The 25785-nt window shown below is 37.0% G+C and overlaps 1 protein-coding gene across 2 annotated transcripts in view; it reads right to left on the reverse strand.

Moving 5' to 3' along the window:
- The window catches only part of EYA3 (EYA transcriptional coactivator and phosphatase 3), a 96633-nt gene that overhangs the window by 23640 nt on the left and 47208 nt on the right, over positions 1 to 25785 (reverse strand). Inside the window, exons 7-12 of one of the 2 annotated variants that reach the window (XM_015075057.3) lie at positions 20567 to 20704; positions 12905 to 12990; positions 9708 to 9891; positions 7631 to 7770; positions 2089 to 2172; positions 330 to 419 (exon numbers count right to left, since the gene is read on the reverse strand). In XM_015075057.3, coding sequence (XP_014930543.1) covers positions 330 to 419; positions 2089 to 2172; positions 7631 to 7770; positions 9708 to 9891; positions 12905 to 12990; positions 20567 to 20704 — 722 coding nt within the window. The remainder of the gene's footprint in view (positions 1 to 329; positions 420 to 2088; positions 2173 to 7630; positions 7771 to 9707; positions 9892 to 12904; positions 12991 to 20566; positions 20705 to 25785) is intronic. The other variant, XM_015075058.3, reaches the window with a different exon arrangement.

Raw genomic sequence — 25785 nt, forward strand, 5'->3', positions numbered from 1 at the left:
TTAAGATAGATGAATAAGTAGGAACGTTGGTTTACATTTCACTGTTTTGGCCTGATGGGCTGACATTTCCCCTAGATCTAGATCACTTCCAAATAGGCTAACAAAAATCAAATTTTTGAGCCAATAAAATTGCGGGCCAGTACCAAGACTGGTGACATAGCCAAGGCACTGTTCTTATAAGACTATGTATGCCTAAGTGGCCAGCTGACCTCTCCACAACCACCCTGTCTCACCACATTTCCTCTAAAAACAATAAGCTTGGCTCAATAAATAGCTATGGAACAAACAAAATGTTTTACTGAAGTACAGAAACAATTTAAAACACTTACCTCTAAGTCATTGAAAAATAGATGTGTATCAGCCACTTCAAAAATCATTTCCTCCATTGTTAAACCTGAGCCAATCACTACTGTTGGGTCCTGGAAGGCAGTAAGTGAAAAATTTGTTTGACTTGGTACTAACAGCACTGGTTCCAATCTTTAAATATTTCAGAGTTACTCTGGGTCAAGGCCAAAACAACACAGGCCCACTAGCTATTACTGATGCAATTCCATTCACAGTTACAAGAATCTGGGATTGTGGAAAGTTAAAAATTTCAGGACTTCATTTTTAGAAAACTAAACCCACTTAAAAAAAACAACAACAGTCTGTGTAGAAATTTCCTATTTTGTGAGAAATGCTATCTATTGCTAAAATATTACTATTGCAACACCCATTATCTCTCTTCTGCCTCCCTACCACACACATGCCTATACAGTATAATACCAGAAGTCCGTTTTCTGACAATCTCAATAGCCAGGAAATAAGAAAGCCTGAGAAGCCAAAATATTTGTAGGAAAACCAATATATTTAGCTTTAAAGTGAACCATCAAGAACTGGAAGGTATTATGCTAAGTGAACTAAATCAGTCAGAGAAAGACAGATATCACGTTTTCACTCATATGTGGACCTTGAGAAACTTAACAGAAGACCACGGGGGAAGGGAAGGGAAGGAGAAAAAAATAGTTACAAACAGACAGGGAGGGAGGCAAACCATAAGAGATTCTTAAATACAGAGAACAAATTGAGGGTTGATGGAGTGGGGGGGAGTGGGGGAGAGGGGAAAATGGGTGATGGGCATTGAGGAGGGCACTTGTTGGGATGAGCACTGGGTCTTGTATGTAAACGATGAACCATGGGAATCTACCCCAAAAACCAAGAGCACACTTTACACACTGTATGTTAGCCAATCTGACAACAAATTCTATTAAAAAAAAAAAAAAAAATTGAAGTGAACCATCAGGTTTTCACTTAGAGGCTGTGAGTGAAAGGCTTTCACTTAGAGGCTCTTATTTTACATATTTTTATAACCACAGTGTATGAGTTCATATTAGCTAACTAGCCTAGATAATAAAAGCCTGTTGAAGGTACTTCTAACAGAAACATTAATGACAATAAGATAAATGGGAATAGTAAGAGAGCAAAGGAAGCAAATATTTTCATAAAATTTATTCATAGAAACTGAAAAACAGAAGCCTGGAGATAATTCAGTGTAGAAATACACAGTTTATCCCTCTATTAAAACTGATGTTCAAAAACAAAACAAAACAAAAAACTGATGTTTATACTGATGACTAAATAAGTTAGCTTCTGCTTGATATATTTAGTTTAAGAAGGCATGTAATCTATTTTAGAAAAATATTTTATACTTTTATATATTTTAAATTTACATATCTGGCTTACACTCAGCTAAATAAAATGCTTTGTTTGGGCTGTTAAAAGTGATATAAAGGTTAAAAGATCAGTCTTTAGAATATATAATCCTGAGACTCCACTCTGTTTTGAGCTTCATTCCCATAACTTAGTCTTTATAAAATAGTACTCTTGAACAACGTCAGCTTTCAGCACTGGTTCTAGGTCTAGTCCCCAGCTTTAATCAACTCTGCCTGACCACGTAGCCTGCCTGGTACAAGCCATCAGGAAAAGTTTTACATGGAAAGTGAAAGGTGAACAGGGTATGTTGGGGGCGGCAGAGAAAGTGACTTTGGTTATCTGCCCATATAGTGAGGGGAAGGACAATTACAACAAATGAAGAAAGACTTAAATTACCTTTCCATACTTCTGGGCATAGGATCCAGTAAGAAGAGAGTGAAATATGATGATGGTTTCATCCAAGTCCCACAGAAATACCCGCTGAGGAAGGAAAACATAAAAAATAATGAGTGAGCATCTTTTCTTTCCTTTTTTTTTTTTTTTAATTTTTTTTTAACGTTTTTATTTATTTTTGGGACAGAGAGAGACAGAGCATGAACGGGGGAGGGGCAGAGAGAGAGGGAGACACAGAATCGGAAACAGGCTCCAGGCTCCGAGCCATCAGCCCAGAGCCTGACGCGGGGCTTGACCTCCCGGACCGCGAGATCGTGACCTGGCTGAAGTCGGACGCTTAACCGACTGCGCCACCCAGGCGCCCCTGTGAGCATCTTTTCTAATCACAATGGAATGAGACAAGAAATCACTAACAAAAAGCTAAAAAAAATTCACAAATATGTGAAAATTAAACAACACAATCTTAAAGAACCAATGGATCAAAGAAAAAATTCCCAGTGAAATTATGCTGAGATGAATGAAAATTAAAACACAACATACCAAAATTTATAAGCTGCAGTGAAAGCAGTGTGGAGAGGGGAATTCATAGCTGTAAATGCATGCCTTAAAAAAGAAGTAAGATCTCATTCAATAACATAACTGTACAAATTAAGAGCCAGCAGAAGGAAGGAAATACTAAAGGTTAGAATGGAGACAAATAAATCAGAAAGCAGAATAATAACAGAGAAAAACCAATAAAACCAAAGTCCTTTCTTTGAAAAGATCTACAAAATTGACAACTTTTAGTTAGATTAACGAAGAAAAAAAAAGAAGACTCAAATTAGTAAAATCAGAAATGAAAGTAGGGATGTTATTATCAACTTCACAGAAATAAAAAGAAATATGAGAATATGATGAACAGTTGTACACCAACAAATAACCTAGATAGAAATGGACAACTTACTAGAAATACACAAAATGCCAAAACTGACTCAAGAAGAAATGGAAAATCTGAATAGACCCTTAACTTACTGGTAAGGAGGTTGAAATCAGTAATCAAAAAGATACCAAGAAAGGCCCAAGACCAGATAGTTTCACTGGTAAAGTCTACCAAATATTTAAAGAATATTTAACACCAATCCTTCTTTAACTCTTCCAAAAAGCCAAAGAGGAAGGAACACTTCCTAAATCATTCTATGAAGCCAGCATTACCCTGATACTGAAGTCAGATAAAGATACTGTAAGAAAACTGCAGACCAATATTTCTTACGAACATTGATGCAAAAATTCTCCACAAAATACTAACAAACAAAATTCAGTAGCATACTGAAAGCATTATACATCATGACCATGTGGGATTTGTTCTTAGAATGCATGGATGGATCAACATAAAAAAATTAATTAATGTAATATGTTACCTTAAGAAAACAGAGGAAAAAGAACTCCAATGGTCATCTCAACTGATGCAGGAAAAGCATCTGACAAAATTCAACACTTCCATGATAAAAAAAACATCGAATAAACTAGGAATAGAAGTGAATTTCTTCACATAATAAAGACTGTATATGAAAAACACAGAACTAATATCTTACTCAATGGTTGAAGACTGGAAGCATTACCCCTGAGATCAGGAATAGGACAAGTATGCCTGTTTTCACCACTTCTATTCAACATAGTACTAGAAATCCTAGCCAGAATAATTTGGCAAGAAATGGGGAAAAAAGGAACCCAAATTGGAAAGGAAAAAGTAAAATGATCTCTGTTCACAAATGACACAATCTTATAGGCAGAAAACCCTAAAGAACCCATAAAAAATCGAAAGAGCTAAAAAATGAACTCAGCAATGAGGTGTACTTCTATATACATGCAATGAATAATTCTCAAAGAAATTTAAAAAACAATTCCATTTACAATAGCATCAAAAATAATAAAATCCTTAAGAATAAATTTAACTGAGGAGGTGAAAGACTTGTACACTGAAAATTATAAAACACCGCTAAAGGAAATTAGACCTAAATAAATGGAAAGACAACTCATGTTCATGGATGAAAGACTTAACAATGTTAAAATAACATTCCTACCCAAAGTGATTTACAAATTCAACACAATCCCTATCAAAATCCCAACAGTGCTTTTTACAATTTCTTTTCATGTTTGAGTGTGTGTGTGTGTGTACATGTGCATACATGTGCACGAGAGCAAGAAAAGGGCAGAGAAAGAGGGAGACGCAGAATCCTAAGCCCTAAGTAGGGCTCGAGCCCATGAACCACAAGATAATGACCTGAGCCAAATTCAAGAGTGAGACACTCAACTGACTGAGCCACCCAGGTGTCCCCTGCTAACAGTGCTTTTTAAAGAAATAGAAAAACTCATCCAAAAATTCATATGGAATTTCAAGGTACCCTAAATAGCCAAAATAATCTTGAAAAAGAACAAAGGTGGAAGATTCACACTTCCTGATTTCAAAACTTATTATAAAGCTACAGTAACCAATACAATGTGGTATGTGCATAAGGATAGACACATAGATCATTCAAAAAGACAAGATAGCTTAGAAATAAAGCCTTATATATATGGTCAATTTTTGACAAGGATACTAAAACCATTCAACGGGGACAGGAAAGTATTTCCAACAACAGGTGCTAGGAAAATTGGCTATCCATATGCAAAAGAATGAAATTAGACCCTTACTTTACACCATACACAAAAATTAACTCAATATGAAGAAAAACTTAACTCAGTATGAATTAAAGACCTAAATTTATGAAACTTACAAACTAAAAGAAATTCTTAGAAGAAAACATAGGTAAATATCTTCATAACCTTGCATTTTTAACATTAAAAGCACAAACAAACAAACAAAAATATATAGGACTTAGCGGCACCTGGGTGGCTCAGTCAATTGAGTCTGACCTCAGCTCAGGTCATGATCTCACGGTTCATGTGTTCGAGCCCCACCAGGCTGTGTGCTGACAGCTCAGCTTCAGATTCTGTGTCTTTCTCTCTCTGCCCCTCCCCTGCTCGCACTCTGTCTCTCTCTCTCTCTCAAAAATAAACATTAAAAAACATTAAAAAAAAATAGGACTTCATCAAAATGTAAAACTTTTATGCATCAAAGAATACTATCAGATAGAGAGTAAAAAGAACCCACAGAATAGAAGAAAATATTTTGCAGATCATATATTTGATAAGTGATTAGTATCTAGAACATATAAAGAATTCCTAAAAGTCAACAACAAAATACCAAACACCCTAAATCAAAAACTGGGCAAAGGATTTGGACAGTTATTTCTCCAAAGAAAATAATACAAATAGCCAATAAATACATATAGATGTTCAACATTATTAGTCGTTAAGGAAATGTAAAAAAAAAACAACAAACCACAATGAGTTACTACTTCATATCCATTAGGATCACTATTATTTAAAAAAAATTTTTTTTTAACGTTTATTTATTTTTGAGACAATGCGAGAGACAAAGTGCAAGCAGTGGAGGGGCAGACAGAGGGAGACACAGGATCTGAAGCAGGCTCCAGGCTCTGAGCTGTCAGCACAGAGCTCAACGCGGGGCTTGAACTCACGAACTGTGAGATTCAGGCGCCCCAGGATCGCTATTATTAACCAAAAAAAAAAAAAAAAAAAAGGAAATAACAGGTGTTGGTGAGGATATGGAAAAATAACTGAAAAGAAAGACTTAGAGATATCTGGATGGCAATCTTCATAGCAGCATTATTCACAATAACTCGAAGATGAAAAACTACTAGTGTCCATCAACAAATGAATGGGTAACCAAAATATGGTATATACATACAATGGAATATTATTCAGCCATAAAAAGAAATCAAGTTCTTATTTTTCTGTTTTAAGATTTTTTTTTAACTTTACTTATTTTTGAGAGAGAGAGCGAGAGCGAGCAGGGGAGGGGCAGAGAGAGGAGGGGAGAGAGAATTCCAAGGAGACTCCACACTGTCAGCACAGAGCCCAATGAGGGGCTTGAACTCATGAACCCTGAGGTCATGACCTGAGCTGAAACCAAGAGTCGGACACTTAACCGACTGAGCTACCCAGGCACTCCCAAAATGAAGTTCTAATACATGCTATAACATAGATGAACCTTGAAAACATTATGCTAAGTAAAGTAAGCCTGACACAAAAGGGTAGATACTGCTATCATTCCATTTATATGAGATATCTAGAATATGCAAATTCATAGAAATGGGAAGTAAAACAGAAGTTACTAGGGACTAGTTAGTGGGAGGAGAGAATGATTAATGTGTGCAGATTATTTGATTGGAATTTTGAAAAAGTTCTGAAAATAGATAGTGGTAACAAACATCGTGAATATACTTAATGTCACTGAGTTGTACACTTAAAAGTGGTTAAAATGGTAACTTTTATGTTATGTACATTTTTACCACAGTTAAAAAAACTAAGTGAGTTCTCAGTTTTCCCCAATAAGTGTATAGGACTTTAGATTTTCTTTCTTACTTTTCTTTTTAGGAACAAAGGCAAAGAGAGTCCCCAAACATAGCCTCAATTTAGTTATGTCTTAACACCTATCAATGATCTCATTTTTTTTAAATGTTTATTTATTTTGAGAGAGAGAGAGTGAGTGCACAAGTGGGGGTGGGGTGACGGAGGGGAAAGAGAGAATCCCAAGCAGGTTCTGAGCTGTCAGCACGGAGCCCGACGTGGGGCTTGATGTCATGGACCTCGAGATCATGACCTGAGCCAAAATCAAAAGTTGGATGCTTAACCAACTGAGTCACCCAGGCACCCCAATAATCATTTTTTTAAGATTTTTTTTTTAAGTAATCTCTACACCCAATGTGGGGCTTGAACTCACAACCCTGAGATCAAGAGTCCAATGCTCTTCCTACTGAGCCAGTCAGGCACCCCAATGAACTCATTTTTAAATACAGCAACCCCTGCCCCATTAAATGATCATATTACAGAAAAATCGAAAATGAAAACAGAAGAACATAAAAAATCCACTATTATTAATGTTTTGTATGATTTTCTAATCTTTTAAATAATGAAGCCAAATGTATGCCCATAATAAATTCTTATTTATTATGTGTGCTTAACCACAAAATACATGAGTGCCAGTCTCATTAATAAGTTAGGAGATCTGGTCGCATGTCTCACAGAGGCTTGGCCTAAAGCACTCTCATCCTCTCATTTTACTTTCAGATTTTTAAATGGAGAACAGTATGAGATTATTTGTGGCACCCTCTGCTTTCTGAATATGATGGAACTGTTCCTTCTATTCTCTGGAACATAGAGAAGAGTTTGTTCTTTCTCTTAAAAAGTTACCCAGCTACCTAAATTCTAAAAAGCTTTTTTGACGCTTTGGTGAAATGCATCTGAAAGTAATACAGTGAGTTATGGGCACAAAGAAATGTTTTTACATTTCTCTTTTCACTTGGCCAATTTCGTTTCTTTTGCCCGGGAATCAAGGGCCATACAACAAAGAACTACAGTACCTCCACGAGTTTCAGATATGTATGTTTGATAAACTTAAAAAATGAGAAAAAAGGTAACTCAAATGAATTTCTTCCCATACTTCCAATTCACTGTCCTGGGAAGAGCTGGCATCAGCTTTCCTTTTGCCCCGGTTCTTGCCAGTCATGTTTTTTCTGGACTGATCATCAGCGTCTTTATTTGGTGTAGTCTGGGACAAAGCCGGGCTTGTCGAAGGGTCTCCTGGAAAGGAAATCCGAGACATATGGCCAGTAGTCACAGGCTATAAGAACCAGAACAGGAAGATAGATAGTCAGCATGTTTTCTGTCCTTAAGAACCATATTTCAGGGATAAAAGGTTGGAAAACCAAACTTTACCTAAGTGATTTAGGAATGTAGACCTAAATCAACATGGAACATCAACAGCTTCTAACATCACAGAGGGAGTTATAATTAGTATACCTGTCTCTCAATGGAAGAACACAGTTATAAAGCCGTTTTGCCAAAAAAATTGAACCTGTTTCTCAAGTTTTTTAAATCAGAGTTTCTCAAGTTGGCACAACTGACATTTTGGGCCAGGTAATTTTTTTGAGTAGATGTCCTGTGCCTTGTAGGATGCGTGGTTAAGCAGTACCCTTGTCCTCTATCCACGAGATGCCAGTAGCACTCCCCACCCACAAGACCACCAAAAATGTTTCCACACATTGCCAAATGTCTTAGGTGAATGGGGGAGGGGGGCGTGGCACAAAAAAAATCCCCTTTAGTTGAAAACCAGGACTCCAGATCTGTTTACCAATTTAAAATAAAATACAGAAGGCAGCAGGACATGTTGAACTACCTTATACAGATATAATCAGTAAAATTTAGACTGGGAAATGGTATGAGATAAACAGTCCAGTTTCTTCACAAATACAGTATACTGGGGAACAAAAAAAGGGGAATTTATAAGTTAAAAGAGACATAAAATATACATCGACCAATCCCAATGTATGGGACTTACTTTGATTCTAATTTAAATAAACCGTAAAGGAAAAATAAAACTCCTAATATTTATGAAAACACTAGAAATAATACCTTTTAGGATTTTATGATACTAAGGAATTACTATTGAATTACTTTAGATGGGATAATTGGCATTGTGGTTATGCTAACAAATATTTATTTATCTTTTAGACATATGATGCCCGGAGTTTGGGGAGAGAATTGGATGTAGCTGAAATATGAGTTGTTAATGTTGAAGACGGATGATGGATACATAAAGGATTCATTATACTATTCTGACAACTTCTAGGGTTTGAAATTCTCCATTATTAAAAAGTTAAAATCATTATGAAGAACAAAGATATTTAGAGATATGAATTCAAAACTAAGGCATCAACACATGTAATTATTTCAGTCATTAAGTCTGAAGCAGTGACCATCTGTACGTCTATTTAGTTAGAAGACTGGTGAATGCAAGGTGCACAGAAAACTGCTTTAGCTGATATAGAGCCCTGTTTTTCAAAATGCATCAGTGTTAACAAAACAATAAACAGTCCTTCCTCCTGTTATGTGATGTGACAGCCAACCACCAAATTTTCCTGAAAGATAGAGACAAATAAGAAGCAAATACATATGTTTACTAATGTGCTTAGTATAAAGCCTTTATGTCAGGGTTTTTTGTTTTAACCTGGACATCATAATTCATTGATACATTTCAAACCTAAATGTAAAGGTTTAAATTTGTAGGTTAAATTTTATGTATTTCTCTGAGGGGGAAAAGACCATAGCTTTCTTTAGAATCTTGGAGATCTATGACACAGAAACAGTTAAGAACTACTGCTCTGAGGCCTCGGCAGGTGTCCAAAATATGCATAGAGTAAAACTGGAGTCCTCCACCTTTTACAAAATGTGCCAAGATTCTGAAGTTCCTGGTCACAAGCACATTAAAGCTAAAGGGTGGAGTGGGAGTCACAAATAGTCTTTTCATTCTTGGTACTTTTCTATTCATAGCATCAGGTATTACATCAGCCTGCCAATGACTCATCACACGGTCGGGTTCCAATGTTTAAATACTCCTCACCGGAGAGAGAAAGCCAAAAGCACAGTAACAGTGACTTAGACCACAACAAAATGAACTTCACTATCATCTCCTGAATGAAGTGCCCTTAAGCCAAAGTTTTTAGAGTGATGGCGCTTACCAGAAGAAAGTCTCTGTGCTGTAGGTGCGGGTACCATGACACTAGGCTTCTCGGTCTGGTATGTGGCTGCCGCTATTGTGGTACTCTCAGCATCACTGTTAGTCTGGCCTGTGACTCCAAAGCTGGAGCTGGGGTAGCACGTCTGGTACTGACTCTGACCAAGGATAGTATAGGTAGGATAGTCCTGTAGACCAAAGGGAGGAAGGGAGGAAGACAAGACTCTTAAAGCAAAAGCTGATTTCAACACAGAGACTTTCATGATCCTCTTCTTCATAATCATTTTCCTAAAACAATTAATTTGACATCTCATTTACCCATCTATAGCTTCCATCTAAATCACTGATTTCCAAAATGCATTCTGTGGAAACCTAAGAGTCAAGAGGAGATACTTCAGGGGCTGTCTTTGGAATGACCAAAAGGATGAAAGTGAAGGGTCCCGTGAACTCTACACACAATGTCTTTTTTTCTACTTCAACAGCTTTTTTTTTTTTTTTTTTCTATTTTAGGTACTGAATTTCTGTGTAAATTTTTTCACAGAATTTTGGAAGATTCTACTCTTTAGGAAGTTTATAAACAACTCCGCTAGATGCTAGTGCTTTCTAAGAACGGATGAGCTTAAACAAAAAAGTACATTATCCCACATAACTCTCATTAAGGTTTCCTAGTTTAAAATTGAGTATCTCTTTTTCTTTTTAAAATAATCAAGTTTTCTTTAAATATGAAGTTTCTTTAAAATATTTGGAGGGAATTTTTTATTGTTTAATGAGCACATACATGTCAAAATTTATCAAACTATAAATTTAAATCCATGCAGATTATTATATATCAATTATACCTTAATAAAACTGTACAAAAAAATGCATATGATGTTTAGCTCAAATATATACCTTAAAAAATTTCCACTGATACTGATGTTAGTAATAAGTAGGAAGAAGCTAATCAACCAAACCAATTATAAGTAGTACTGAGCATCTATCATAAACCAAATACAACTCAGTATGTGTGTCCATGTATGAGCAGGAGAATGCAACATTAAAGAAAAGAATAAGTTGGGGGCACCTGGGTGGCTCAGTCAGTTAAGCATCTGACTCTTGATTTCGGCTCAGGTCATGATCTCACAATTTGTGAGATTGAGCCCCACGTTAGGCTCTGTGCTGACAACGTGCAGCTTGCTTGGGATTCTCTCTCTGCTCCTCCCCACAGCGTGCACTCTCTCTCTCAAAATAAATAAATAAATATGCTTAAAAAAAAAAAAAAAAGAAAAAGTAAGTTGTACTGGCTGAACTCAAGGGAGTTAAAAATCTAGCAGGAGAAGACAAAAAAAAATTCCAACAAATTGGCAATAAATTATATGTCAAAGGAGTGAAATACAGAGGAAGACAACTATCACTGCAGACTGGTAGTCAGACAGCCTTTTTGAAATAAACAGATGGAGGGAATAAGAGGATGAATAAGCCCTGAAAAGGTTTTAAGGGACCAGAGTTGCTGAGTCTGGTTGAAACAAAGGATCTTGCAGGTTTGAATGAATTATGCAAGGCCACAAATGTGACTTGGATTCTTTAGGCGATGGTGTATAGTTTGTGTGGGGGCAGAAGATAGGGACTATCAAAATCAAACCAACAAATAAAAATACAAAAAGATTCTGGGGTGGGGGTTGCCTGGGTGGCTCAGTCAGTTAAGCATCTGACTTCTGCCCAGCTCGTGATCTTGTGGTTCACAAGTTCGAGCCCCACATCCAGCTCTGTGCTGACAGCTCAGAGCCTGAAGCCTGCTTCAGATTCTGTGTCTCTCCCTCTCTCTGCCCTTCCCCTGCCCTGCTGTCTCTTTCAAAAATAAATAAACATTAAAAAAATTTTTTTAATAAAAAAAAAAAGATTCTGGGCAGGTGACTGATGGGATAAAAGTGGACTTTTGAGAAAATTAATCAGATTGTGTTTTAAAATCTTTTTTTAAAAAATTTTTTTAGTAACATGGGGGCTCGAACTTATGATCCTGAGAACAAGAGTTGCACGCTCCACCAACTGAGCCAGCCAATTAGTATTTTAGAAAATGGACAGGTAGAGGGAAAAACTGGAGATTAGATGAAAAATTAGGTCTGGTAATTCAGGATTAAAGGGGAAAAACTAAAATGAAATGGTTGGATTGGGAATTGGTGAGGGAAAAAAAACTGAAAACTGGTCTGGTTTGAGGCCTAGGTTTATTTAAAAATGGTCTCATTGATAATTGAGAAGTCATAGGGAAAAGTGGTTTTACTTTCTTAGAGGACAAGGAGACAAAAAACGGTAGAATGAAAGTCTGGTTTTTGCTATGACGAAGTTAGGGAAATAGCAGGACATTAAAGAAAAAAATGTCCATCAATCAGCAGGAAGCTTGTAGATATCATGAGGTCAGTACTAGAATGTTCATTTCAGAAATAGTAAATGGACATTGTGAATGTGGTAAAACATTTCTGGGGATGGAATAATAAGCATGTGGAAAACTACATAGACTGTCTACAGTCTATGTAGAGAAAACAAGATCAAAAAGAAAACCTATGAAAGGAAGAGAGATAAATGGTACACTGATGTATAGCAGAAACTCAATAATTTGTGAACTATAAGAATGAACAAATGCAGGAACAGTCAAATGTAGAAAGATGAACCAGAATAGTCATGTTAATTACAGCCAGAAAAAGAGATTCATGGAGAAAAGATTCATCGCTACAGAGAAAAATAAAAACGTAACAAAAACAAAAAACCCTAAAACACTGAAAACATTGGCAGTGATCTAAACATAAAGAGTTAATAGAACAGTGACTGAGACCAGACCATAAGGAATTCACAAAGGAATGAATGGCTAAATAAAAATGTAGAAGGAACATGCATTTCATAAATATTTATTATGTGTCTTTAATGTGAGTACCAGGCATTTTTCTGAACTTTGGGTATGTATGAGTGAACAAAACTGAAAAATAAATCCCTATCCCTATGAAGCTTCCATTCTAGTAGGAATTGGGTAGGAGGCAGACACATGCAGTAGGTAAAGGAGTAGATAGAACCATATCATTCATAGGCTTAGCACAGTAATGAGAGAAACGGATGGCAGTCTGAGAAACCATCCAGTGTCCTAGTTCTGGTTGTTTCTTAGGTTGGCAAATTGACCATGGAGAGAAAAGCAAGCTTGAAGAACCATATCAAACAGGATGATTAGCACAGTACCTGGTTTGAGATGCTGGAAACTGCTGCTGTTGGAATATTAGCCATTGTAGATGAAGTGGATATCAGGCTGGCATTTGTGCTTGAAGCTATAGGATTGAGAATGTTAAAAGATATTAAAGATACCATGTAAAAGGCTAGAAGAAATGGAAAGTATATTGTGTTTTAAGATCTACAAGGAGATAAAGAACATTGGCAAAGGAACAAATACTAATTTTACTCTTTTGGATGCCACACCTTACTCTAGTCTTGACTAGTCTTGTTTTTAGAAATAAAACAATTCAAACATTTTTCTGTTTCAGCTTGAGTCTTTAATTCTTCCTATTAAAGGCCTAGAAGGATTCACATATAATGTACTGGTTCATACTAATGATATCAATAGAATCAGAAGCTAAACCAAATCATTCCAGTCTATTTCCTGAAATAGCCATTGAAAAATGACTCACTGGCCATATGACTTACTGACAGCCAACAGAAACAAGAGCTCTGGTAAATCCACAGGTAAGTCCTATACTGTGATATTTCTTATCACTTGCCCCAAATTATGCCTTTCCTAATGCAACATAATTATTTTGAGAAATAGAGCTGATCCCCCAAATTCTAACATGCCTGGAGTTGCTTCTTGGGCTCTACTCAAATAATGGATTACTAATGTGGATCAACAAACACAATGATTTGGCATTTAATGATTTTACCAATGAGCCTGGAAAAACTTGGAAAATACTGCATATTATTCTCTCCAGGTAAAAATGTACCCTGTAAGCTATTTAGGCTGCCTGTCTTGGGACAGGAATCTGAGTTAGGTTTTTCATACTCTTCTATCACAGATCCCACCAGGGTTTTAATCAAATCTTCAGTGATTAGTATTTGTTACAGTGACTTTTTCCAGGGGGACAGTGAAAATGAGACTGTGAGGTACTGGTCTTGAACTCCTCTCCCTCACTTACCATAAGCACTCTTAGACACGGTTCCCCTGCAGCCACACACACCATAAAGGTTTACCATCAGGTAGACCTGACTATCTGACTCCCCATCCCATTAGCAACAAAGTCCTTTGGAGGTAAAGTTAACAGGAAAACCTCCATAAGGAACAGGGCAGGTGAACAAATGAAGCAGAAACTTGAGAGTATTCATCAAAATCAGAGTACCTTTTCCTAAGGGTACTCTGCTTAGAAGAAAACCTAGAAGACATTAGAAGAGAAAGTCTAAGGAACAACTACTGCTACAACTCAGCTTTCAGATAAAGACCTGGGACCAAGAAGAGTTAAGATAATTTGTCTACTGTCATGGGAACTAGTGGTAGTCATGATGGCAACTGTGATCTCCCAACTGGATGAGCTAGGGATCAAATTTCCTGATTATCCAGGGAGATTTTCTTTTCTACACTACATCTTCCCCCAGGGGAACTAAAGGACTCTTAAGAGTTTACCTTCTTAAACCCAACAAGTAAATGATTTTATAACCTCATAGATGGTATTTTCTTCTCACCAATATTCACTTTCTTCTCTACTATGGTCTGACCCATTTTTCCCCACTAAGGGCAAGTACAAGGAATTACTGTCCAATACACAGGCTAGATGACTCTGTAAGTAGATTTTAATCACTACGGTGGGTAGAGAATTTTGAGTGGATCTGAGGTTCTATTACCAGTATGTTATGCTAGGCAGCCCTGCAATAAAACAGACAGAAGGACATGAGGTGATTTAAGGTGGGAAAGAAAATCAGTAATTTACTTAATCTATTAAGTCAAACTCTCCCAGCAAAGTCCATTTCTAGCTCAATTTTTCTTTGGTCCTCCTTTTAGCATATACTCCTCTTTTCCTCCTATTTACCTTTATTTTAATTCTGTTCTACCTTCTTACTAACTTAAAAATGGTTAGCAGTACAACTCATTCATGTCTGATCTCTACATACATGGGGGAAATACTCTGACTCACAAAGTGGTTTTATAAATTTAACAATTTTCAGACCACTTACTGAATTGGGCTAGAGGTAAAAAGGTAGACCTTACAAACAACAGTCACATACTCTTACTATCTCTGCTAGGAAGTTTAATGACTTGATTAGCTGGTTGCTGATACTAAGTTATTAAAAGGTATCTTACTAAAAATCATAAACTACTTTCAGCAATAGTGACTTCTATTATAGGAAATGTTGGCCTGCTGACCTAAAAGTTTATAGGACTCAGTAACTTCTTTCACCAAATCAATCAAATCATTCCTAATATGTGCCATTAGTTCATTCATTCAGCAAACCACAGTTTACTATGTACCCATAAAGTTGTTCCAGTCACTGAGAAATAGAGTAGTGAACAAGGCAAAGTCCCCGCCCTCACCAAGTTTAGATTCTATTGACAGAGTTAGATGATACTTAAATAAACAATAAATACTTTTTAGGCTCTTGTTTAGCTTGAACCCAAGCTAAACTCACCCAAAAAATGTACACAATCACTGTAAACCCTACCCTACACATAACTATGATTAAAAAGCCACAGATTTCAAAAAAAGTACTTATCACTTTGCACATATATAGATGTCTCAACAAATAATATTCAACTGCATATTTAAAAAACAAAGCAGCAATAGAAATTGCAACAAAAAGCACAAAACTCAAGTAGTAACTCCTATTGACATATATCTGAAGGCTATTAGCTCTCCAAATGCCAACAGCATGGCCAACTGTTTTCTGGATAGTCTCCACTCCTGTTCCAACAATGGAGCTGTGAAATCATTGAGAGATAAGCTTCTGAGAACGATGCCCCACTAGTGGTCCAATTAATACAGTCAATATACAGAAAGAGCTTTAATCAGAAGACAGTGGTTACAGAACTGTGAGAGGCACAGCTAAATTAAACAACACTGCTCCAAAGCCAGAGGGTTAATCTAAGGGTTAATCGTACATAAAAGTTGGCACAAGACTTGCTTTCTACCCATTTCTAATTTTATATATCTCTCTCTCCCACCCTTGCTCACTTGGCTTTCAAGTTAGTCAGAGTAAGACAAGCTCTTTCTCAATTGAGCACCTTTGCAATGTTACTCACTCTGCCTGGACTGTGCTCCCCGGCCTGTCCCTCTCGCCTTCCCAGCATGATGGCTCCTCCCCAGCATGTCTACTTCCTCAGAGAGACACTCTCTGACCGCTATATTAAAAAACTAACTCCTTATTTTCCCAATCACAGCAATCTATTCTTTTTTTCTTTCAGAGAACTTTTCAAAATCTATTTAATTACTTACTTGCTTATTTCTGTTTCCCCCACACGTCTGTAAGCTCCATGAAGGCAGAATCTTACTATCTTATTCATGATCTCCAATATCTAGCAAAGCATCTGGCACAGAGTAGGTGATGCTCAATAAATACTTGCGGGATTCATGTATATCTTGTAGACATGTATATTCCCATATAATTTGTGGGATTCAAGTATAGCATGTCAAGGTCATCAAAAACAAGAAAAGCCTGCAAAACTGTATGTATAGTCAAGAGGAGCCTAAGTAGACACGACAATTAAATGAAATGTGGTATTCTGGATGGGACTCTGGAACAAAAAAGGGACTTAGTTAATAATAATGCACCAATATGGGGTCATGAATTGTAATAAATGGTCCATTCTAATGTAAGATGTCAATAATAGGGGAAATTATGTGCAAGATGGAGGGGTACATAACTCTGTGTATCATCTGCTCAATTTTTCTATAAATCTAAAACTACTCTAGGGACGCCTGGGTGGCCCAGTTGGTTAAGCGTCCAACTCTTGATTTTGGCTCAGGTCATGATCTCACACTTCATGAGACCAAGCACCATGTCAGGCTCTGCACTGACAGCATGAAGCCTACTTGGGATTCTCTCTCCCCCTCTCTCTGCCCCTCCCCTACTCGCTTGCCCTCTCTCAAAAACAAATAAATAAACTTAAAATAAAACAAAACAAAACTATTCTAGGGGCACCTGGGTGGCTCAGTGGGTTGAGCATCCAACTCTTTTTTTCTTTTTGTTTCTTTATCTTCGAGAGACAGACAGAGTGTGAGCAGGGGAGGGGCAGAGAGTGAGGGAGACACAGAATCTGAAGCAGGCTCCAGGCTCTGAGCTGTCAGCACAGAGCCCAACTCAGGTCTCAAACTCACAAACTGAGATCATGACCTGAACTGAAGTCGGATGCTTGACCAACTGAGACACCCAGGCGCCCTTGAGTGTCTAACTCTTGATTTTGGCTCAGGTCATGATCCCAGCGTGGGATCTGTGCTGAGTATAGAGCCTGCTTGAGATTCTCTGTCTCTGTCTCTCTCTCTTTCCCTCCCTCTGCCCCTCTCTCCTGCTTCTGTGCACTCTCTCTTAAAAAAAAAAAAGTCTTAAAAATAAAACTATTCTAAAAATTAAAGTTTCGGGTGTCTGCTGGCTCAGTGGGTAAAGCATGCAACTCTTGATCTCAGGGTTGTGACTTTGAGCCCCACACTGGGTGTGGAGATTACTTAAAAATAAAATCTTAGAAAAAATAATTATAAAATAAAAACTAAAGTCTATTCAAAAACAAATCTCCTGGTCAATGAGAGACTATTGGAAAGAAGTAAGGAAGGAAGGGAGGAAAAAATAAAAACTATCATATGCTACCAACAATATTAGAAGCCAAACACATTCATTAAAAGTCAAGATTCAGTTAAAATTAATTTTGAAATTTCTGAAATTAATCTTAACACCTGAATACTAATCATTTAAACCATCTCAACTGAAGAAAAGAATCAGAGATTGGGTCACATAGTCACACCCTAGGAAAGAAACTGATATAAATAAGTTAGATCTACCTAACAAAAGGGTTTCATGAGCATTGTTGTATAAACTGAAGAAAGGTTTTGATCAGAGTTGATCAAGCCAGAAGTAGATTTTATTTTAGGCTGAAATAATACATTTTAAAAGAAATTTCAGTATGTTGACACACAATGTTACATTAGCTTCAGGTGTACAATATCGTGATTTGACAATTCTATATGTTATGTCAATTGTAGAATGCTTTGCGGTATGATGATGAGATACTGCTGTTTTGACTATTAAAAAAAATCTACAGAATGATGTTTTTTTGGTGTGTGTGTGTGTGTGTGTGTGTGTGTGTAAGGATGGGGTGATTACATAGTGTAAGTGAAGCAGCCCTGGATAGCTAACATTCACTATTCATGATATGTGACATTAAAAGTGGGGGGGGGGGGAGGGGCGCCTGGGTGGCTCAGTCGGTTAACAGTCCGACTTCAGCTCAGGTCATGATCTCGCGGTCCGTGAGTTCGAGCCCGCGTCGGGCTCTGTGCTGACGGCTCAGAGCCTGGAGCCTGTTTCGGATTCTGTGTCTCCCTCTCTCTCTCTGACCCTCTCCCATTCATGCTCTGTCTCTCTCTGTCTCAAAAATAAATAAACATTAAAAAAAAGTTAAAAAAAAAAAAGTGGGAGGGGGTACCTGGGGGGGCTCAGTCACGTAAGTGGCCTACTTTGGCTCAGCTCATGGTCTCATGGTTCGTGAGTTTGAGCCCTGTGTCAGGCTTGATAGCAGAAAACCCAGGTAATTCAACTCTGCCAATACTCGTATTTCATTTCAGCTAGTTGTTTCAACTTGTATTACACCAAGTTTTTCTTCAGAACAAATGGCAAAACTTGGTAACTTGATGGTAACCCTTCTGCCTTAAATTCTACCCTGTGCCAAAGTTCTAATGAACAACAAAATGGGCCAAGAGGTTAACCAGAAAAAGGGAGGAAGAATGAATTAGATACCTGTCAGTAAAGGTTCTTAATGAACTGAGTTGAAACTGATACCATGACTTCAACATTGAAAATCAAAAATACAGCACTCATGCTTTGGGGTCAGACTGCTTAGCTTACATGCTGACTTAATTATTTACTAATACTGTGACCGTGGACAAATTACTTTGCTTTTCTTTATCTTATCTTTCCCATGTGTAGAACTGGATTAATAACAGTAGTTTCCTCATAGGTATGTTGTGAAGATTACCTGAGTAGCACCTATCTGTTGCTTACACTGCTAAGTACATAGTAAGCACTTAATACCAACAATGATCATCACTAGCAAACAAGGGAAACCAAGAGTCCTAAGAGACCCTAAAAAGATAGTTACTCTTATTTTACAAGGAGGAAGAAGTAAGCAAAACTATTAGGTTTCTCAAATTCAAGAGGAGTGGTGATTTTACAACTAGGAAGAGGGTTATTAATAAAAAACAAGAGAACTCCTTGCTTTTCTTTCATGACTTAGGTGCAGTCATCAGGAATGTATCTGTTTAGGAGGGACATGGCTAGTAGATTTGTCTGTAGATGGATCTAAAAGCCCTGTCACCTAGAAAAACACTTCATAAAAATGAAAGGGGATAGAGGAGAAGACAGACAAAGTCATACTCTTTAGTTTCTCCCCTCCTGCTTTATTCCCATTTGAGAAAGAAAGATAGGGAAGAGGCAAAGAAAGAAAGAAGGGAAAATAAGTAAGAAAAGAGGAGACTCAGTAACCACTAGGAGGTAATCTTACTTAGAGCAAGATCTCAAGATGTAGTGACCAGTTTGTTCTCAATGGATCAAGCAGAAGTAGTTCTCAATCATTTAACTGAAAACAATTAAAACTAAGCATCAAAATATTTTAATATAATCTACATCAGGGCTCCTGGGTGGCTCAGTTGGTTAAGCATCTGACTCCAGCTCAGGTCATGAACTCGTGGTTTGTGAGCTCGAGCCCCACATTGGGCTCTCTGCTGTCAGCACAGAGCCCACTTCAGATCCTCTGTCTCCCTCTCTCTGACCCTCCCCCACTTGCTTGTGCACGCTCTCTCTCTAAAGTACATGAACAAATAACATAATCTACATCACCATCACTTTCTCATCAAGACTACCTCAGACTAGTTTTTGCTGTCCCACCCATACTCCTCTAGCACCCATTTTAAAAGGAATAAAATTTAAAAGCTGGGAGACATCAGGAGAAAGGAGGCAGATGAGAAGCCAGGTACATGGACATTAACTCCCACTGTCGTGCAATAACAAATTGCCTGTGTTGGATCTGGAAGGGTAAGGAATTCATTCCATAGCACCTTCTGCGTTTCTGTCTTCGTTCCTAATAGTCCTGTCCTAATTCTAACCTTTTAGAAGAACAACTCAGGAAGGCAAACGTGTTTAGAGTTGAAGCTTTAATGCTACACTTTGCTACACTTTCCATCACGAGAAAGAAACAAGACTGAACTTTCTGAGCAAGAAAAATGCTCTCACCACGAAGCAGCAGGTGGGGGCGGAGGTATGGCGGCACTGCAGGAGAAAAGCAGCACATACCTCGTGTTTGGCGCCATGTGGACTCCATGTAAGAGAAGTCAGCAAGGTTCTAACCCATGGAGTCTTCTGCTCATTTATAGGACAAAATGCCACTGAGAACAGACTAAAACAAAATCTGACAGGTTTTCGGGACACCAACGTACAAAAGGGAAGGCTTCAATTCTACCAAGTAGTTCACATTTAAAGGCTAAACTACTTATGAACCACAGTCCTGGGTTCTGGACTACCTAACACAAAAAGCATGCACAAATGCAAACACCACCCCCTTCTATTTTATAGAACTCCTGTATTACCCAGTTAATTTGAAGATACAGGAAGACTGAAAACAACAAAAACAACAATAATAAAACACACACAACCATGCCTATTTACCTTGAATGGGATAAGAATAATGTGCTGGGCTTGGCTGGCTTGTGGTTAACCCTGTAGTGCAGGTAAGAACACTGTGTTGACTTGGAGATGGAGTCTGAATTAAACCACTTTCAGGTTTCATACCTGGCCACAATGCACCTGAATCAGATAAATTGGACCAATTACAAACAATACACTGGGACTGAGGAGCATGGTCATGCTTTCAAATATCCGCCAGTAGGTTTAAAACCTCAATCTTAAAAACAAAAGTAAATTTGCTTGTAAGAGAAAGTTACTGATTCTCCCACTCATAATATACCACAAGCAAATACAATTTCAAAGACTGGGGAGGGGAGCTATAGAAACAAAAATCTTGCCAAAATCCCAATAATGATATGTATATAAGTTCATTTCAATGGCTGGGGAAGACTGACCAGGGTTCAGAAAAAAAAGCTACTGACACTCAACTGGAGTATTTGTTGTAGAGAGTGCCTGATGATCATGAACAGTGGTAAATCATTTATCCATTGTCAAGGTGGGAGACATTTCATATAAGTTTAAAATTCACTTACCCTTTAAATAAGCACCAAATTTCTTAAAAATGTATTAAGTAGTACTTTTCTGCCTTCTTAAGTTGGTTATTTTGTTACCTTCTGATTAGGAAAGACATACCTGCTTATTTTTATAAATTAAAACCATGACAGAAATATGTCAATTGGAAAAAATAAAGTCATATATAATCCCAGAACCCATACTTAACCACTATTACACTGTGCATAAGAGTGACTTAGATTTCTTTTATGTATTTTCTAATCTTTTTCTTTTAATAAAAATGGGATGTTACACAGTTCATAATTTGCTTTTCCACATAATATCTATGAAAGACATTTTTCCACGTCAGAACATATAAATCTCTCATACCGATAGACATCATAGCTGTTCACTTTTATTTTTATCACAATGCTCCTGAATGACAATCTTTCTAAAACATATTTATATCCTTTCCTGCCTTCTCAGCAGGGAGGAAATAGTGAACATACCTTTACATTTTCTCAGTATTGTCACAAAGATGAATAGCGTGCTGTGCTATATATATATTACAGAGACACCGCCAGAGGCTATGGGGATTTGTGAAGATGGGACTAAACAGAACTCAATTACAGTTCTGTATCACTTTGTTTCTTTCTGTGATCTGTACTTGACAATCTCTTGTCTCTCGCTTTATCTCCTTTGTCATCTGCAGTTACCTGGGAAACCATAAATGAAGCTTTGCTTCTACATGACAGCCTAAGGATGCCCTTTATGGTGAATAGTGTTGGTGATAATTTTGGCTATGCAAAAGTCTATTTAAAAAAAAAGCTTACTGTCTGGTTGTGCACTGTGTTCTGAACAGCTATGGTTGCTGGATCAGTGTTGTTGAAGGTAATAATTAGGTCCAAGAAGGTTCATCAATCACATTTCAGGTAAGAAATTAATACCATGGTCAGCCACAGCTTCAAATTCAACAGTAACTCATTTCATTTACTCCTAATCTGATACCGAATTTATAAAAATATAATGCATTGATAATAAGGCCCTCTGCTCACCAGGGCACTGAGATGTCTAGGTGCAACTCAGACCAGTAAAATTTGTTGATAAGTAAATGTAAGAGAGATGTGAAAATTTCAAATTTCCAAATTTCAAGGCAATTGCCTTGCCCCAAACTCTTAAAGCATAAAAAACAAAAGGGGTTTTCTTTTCTTACCTATCAAACACATGAAATAACTTATCTGAGAAGAACGAAGAATACCATTGTCTTTAGCATGCATTAGGAGGGTCGGAGCCCATTCCACGCTCAGTTTATGATCATTTAAAAAGTCTTGTCCAGGTTAGCCACAGTTAAACTCCTAACTATATCTACTAAAAATATTTGAATATGTTATTTTTTAAACATTTATAATGTGAAATTTGAATATCAGTGCCATGATTCTTGGTGGTTGAGTATCACATTTTTTAGCAAACAAATTGCCATTTCAATGTCATGGTAACTTTCAGGTTTATTGCAATCAAGGTGATAATTTTTTTTTAAATAGGTTCTGAATCTTAGGTGTTGGATTTGTGAACATGTTTATATTACACTATATTAAAATACTATCTTATTGAGAATAGTATTACCTGAAAATGTTTTGCTAGTCTCATTATTTAGTATATATAAATTTAAATAATTTTAAATATAGTTTTAAATTTTAAATAATTTTAAATAGAATTTTTTTTTTCTGGAAGTAAATTGACTGTATTTGGCAACCTTCAACAAATGGAAGCTTTTTCTGCCGGTTTTCTTGTGTGCAACTGACCAATGCTAAATAAGAAACAAACCTCAAACTCCTTTGCTTTCATTTTTTTGTCTGACCAGCAAACCAACCTAATGAATTATTTTATTTTTATAGAAGAGATTTGCAAAATAGATTGTCATCTGTAATTTTTTTTTTTAACCCAGCACTCAGTAGTATAATTGGCTAAAATTTTGTTGTTGATGGAATCCTAATGGTAATTACAAACGGAATAGAAAAACTGGGAGATTGAAATCTGAGTAATTTGAAGCAGCATTTTTATTTTTATTTTTTTTTAATTTTTATTTTTTTTAAGCATCAAAATATTTCATTTTATTTTTTTTAATATATGAAGTTTATTGTCAAATTGGTTTCCATACAACACCCAGTGCTCATCCCAAAAGGTGCCCTCCTCAATACCCATCACCCACCCTCCCCTCCCTCCCACCCCCCATCAGCCCTCAGTTTGTTCTCAGTTTTTAAGAGTCTCTTATGCTTTGGCTCTCTTCCACTCTAACCTCTTTTTTTTTTTCTTCTTCTTCTTTTTCCTTTTTTTTTCCTTCCCCTCCCCCATGGGTTTCTGTTAAGTTTCTCAGGATCCACTTAAGAGTGAAACCATATGGTATCTGTCTTTCTCTGTATGGCTTATTTCACTTAGCATCACACTCTCCAGTTCCATCCACGTTGCTACAAAGGGCCATATTTCGTTCTTTCTCATTGCCACGTAGTACTCCATTGTGTATATAAACCACAATTTCTTTATCCATTCATCAGTTGATGGACATTTAGGCTCTTTCCATAATTTGGCTATTGTTGAGAGTGCTGCTATAAACATTGGGGTACAAGTGCCCCTATGCATCAGTACTCCTGTGTCCCTTGGGTAAATTCCTAGCAGTGCTATTGCTGGGTCATAGGGTAGGTTTAAATAGAATTTTAAATAAACTTTAAATAAAATTTCAAAGTATAAAATGTCTATAAACTGGCTCCTTTATAAAGTCAAAAACCAGGGCAAAAAGTCCAAGAAAAGTAGTGGAAGAGCTACTTACAGTAGTTTTCAATGTTTTTGACCAGAAACATGAAGTTGATATTTAATATATAATTATTTTATGAAGAACAGAAGAATAAAAGACCATATGAACACCGCCTCCAGCATCACAGTAGCCTGGCTCTTTAAGCATATAAATATCTTCCTTTAAAAGCACCCTTCCCAGAATTCCAAGTAATAGGGAACATGACTAAATGGTCTGACTATACAGCAATATTACCCACAGAGAAGAGGAAACCAAATCCTGGCTTCCTGACTCCTAGTCCACTGCTCTATGTCTACAACTACAAAGCTTATCAATTTGTTTTAAGCACCAAGATCCTGATGTGGAAGAACAGCTGGTCTAACAGTGGCAAATGAAGTCGAGTGCTATCCTTTTGCTGCCCCACACTGGGGTCTTATCACAAACTATACCCAAGTTTTCTCACCACAAACATTTCACTATTGGTTAGTCACTAACCAAACTAATTTGAGCAGCTCAGTTTATAGTAATACGTATCAGACTAGTAGATCTTTAGAGAAAGTTAGTTTGGTTAGGAAATGAAGTATATGCCAATGGTTAGGGGAAAAAACACATGAAAGAATATCTTGGTTTGTTGATATGACCGCTCATTGGAATGACTTACTATAAATACTAAGTAATTTAATCTGAATACTTTTCCTAATTATAAAGCGAGTAGATGTATATTATAGAGAATTAAGAAAACATAGAAAGTATAAAGAAAAAAAACTGCACAGTCTCACTGCACAGGAAAAAACTACAGGCAGTTCTTGCTTTTGTACGGGACTGTGTTAACTGAAACCTGTACACGCTGGAGCAGTGGCCTCACTTGGTATGGCGCCATGGTAATGGAGATCAAATCTGTAGTGCCTACACTGTGAACATTCACATTTTTTCTTCCAAATTATTCTTTATGTATACATTTTTAAAAATACTAACTTGGCATATTATATTGCTTTTAGTTTTACATGTTGCTTTTTAAAATTAATAAGAAACTTTTCTCAAGATGCTGAATATTCTCTAAGAATGTGAATTTATTAGGGGCGCCTCGGTGGCTCATTAGGTTAGGCATCTGACTCTTGATTTCAGCTCAGGTCATGATCTTGCAGCTCATGAGTTCAAGCCTCACATGGGGCTCTATGCTGACAGCTCAAAACCTGGTTGGGATTCTCTTCCTGCCTCTCCCCTGCTTTCTCCCTCTCGCTCTCTCAAAAATAAACTTTAAAAAAAAGAATGTAAATTTATTAGAATATGATTTATAGTTTTCCATTCTATAAATTGCAATGTAACATACACATTTCAATTCAATGTGTAGGCTGTTTCCAATCTTTTGCTGTTATAAATGCTATGGTAAATATCTTAGTAAAATTTTTGTGGGTATCTCTAATTAGTTCCATGGGCTGAATCCCTAGAAGTGAAATTACTGAGGGAAATAGCAAAAACTTAATCCTTAAGGCTATTAATACATATTATCAAATCTCCATCTCACATAGAGTTCTTTTAAATGAAGCTGCAACAGTGGCAGCTAAGGCAATCTTTTATGAGCCCCTAAAAATAAATGCGTGTCCCTTTCCTCCACTGAGATCACTGGAAGTTAACTGTCTAATCCTTTCTGCTGCCCTACAACATTTCTATGTAGTTCTTAAAAAGAATATGACCACTATTCCTTTATTTTTACAGACTGTTTACAATATAAGCTTCCTAGATTTCCCTTAGTTTTCTCCTTTCATTAAGAGAAGGAACATTTTTGGGGCGCCTAGGTGGCTCAGTTGGTTAAGTGTCCGACTTCAGCTCAGGTCATGATCTCGTGGTCCATGGGTTCGAACCCTGTGTCGGGCTCTGTGTTGACAGCTCAGAGCCTGGAGCCTGCTTTAGATTCTGTGTC

The sequence above is a fragment of the Acinonyx jubatus genome, chromosome C1 (genome assembly GCF_027475565.1).
Source record: "Acinonyx jubatus isolate Ajub_Pintada_27869175 chromosome C1, VMU_Ajub_asm_v1.0, whole genome shotgun sequence".
Classification (NCBI taxonomy): domain Eukaryota; kingdom Metazoa; phylum Chordata; class Mammalia; order Carnivora; family Felidae; genus Acinonyx; species Acinonyx jubatus.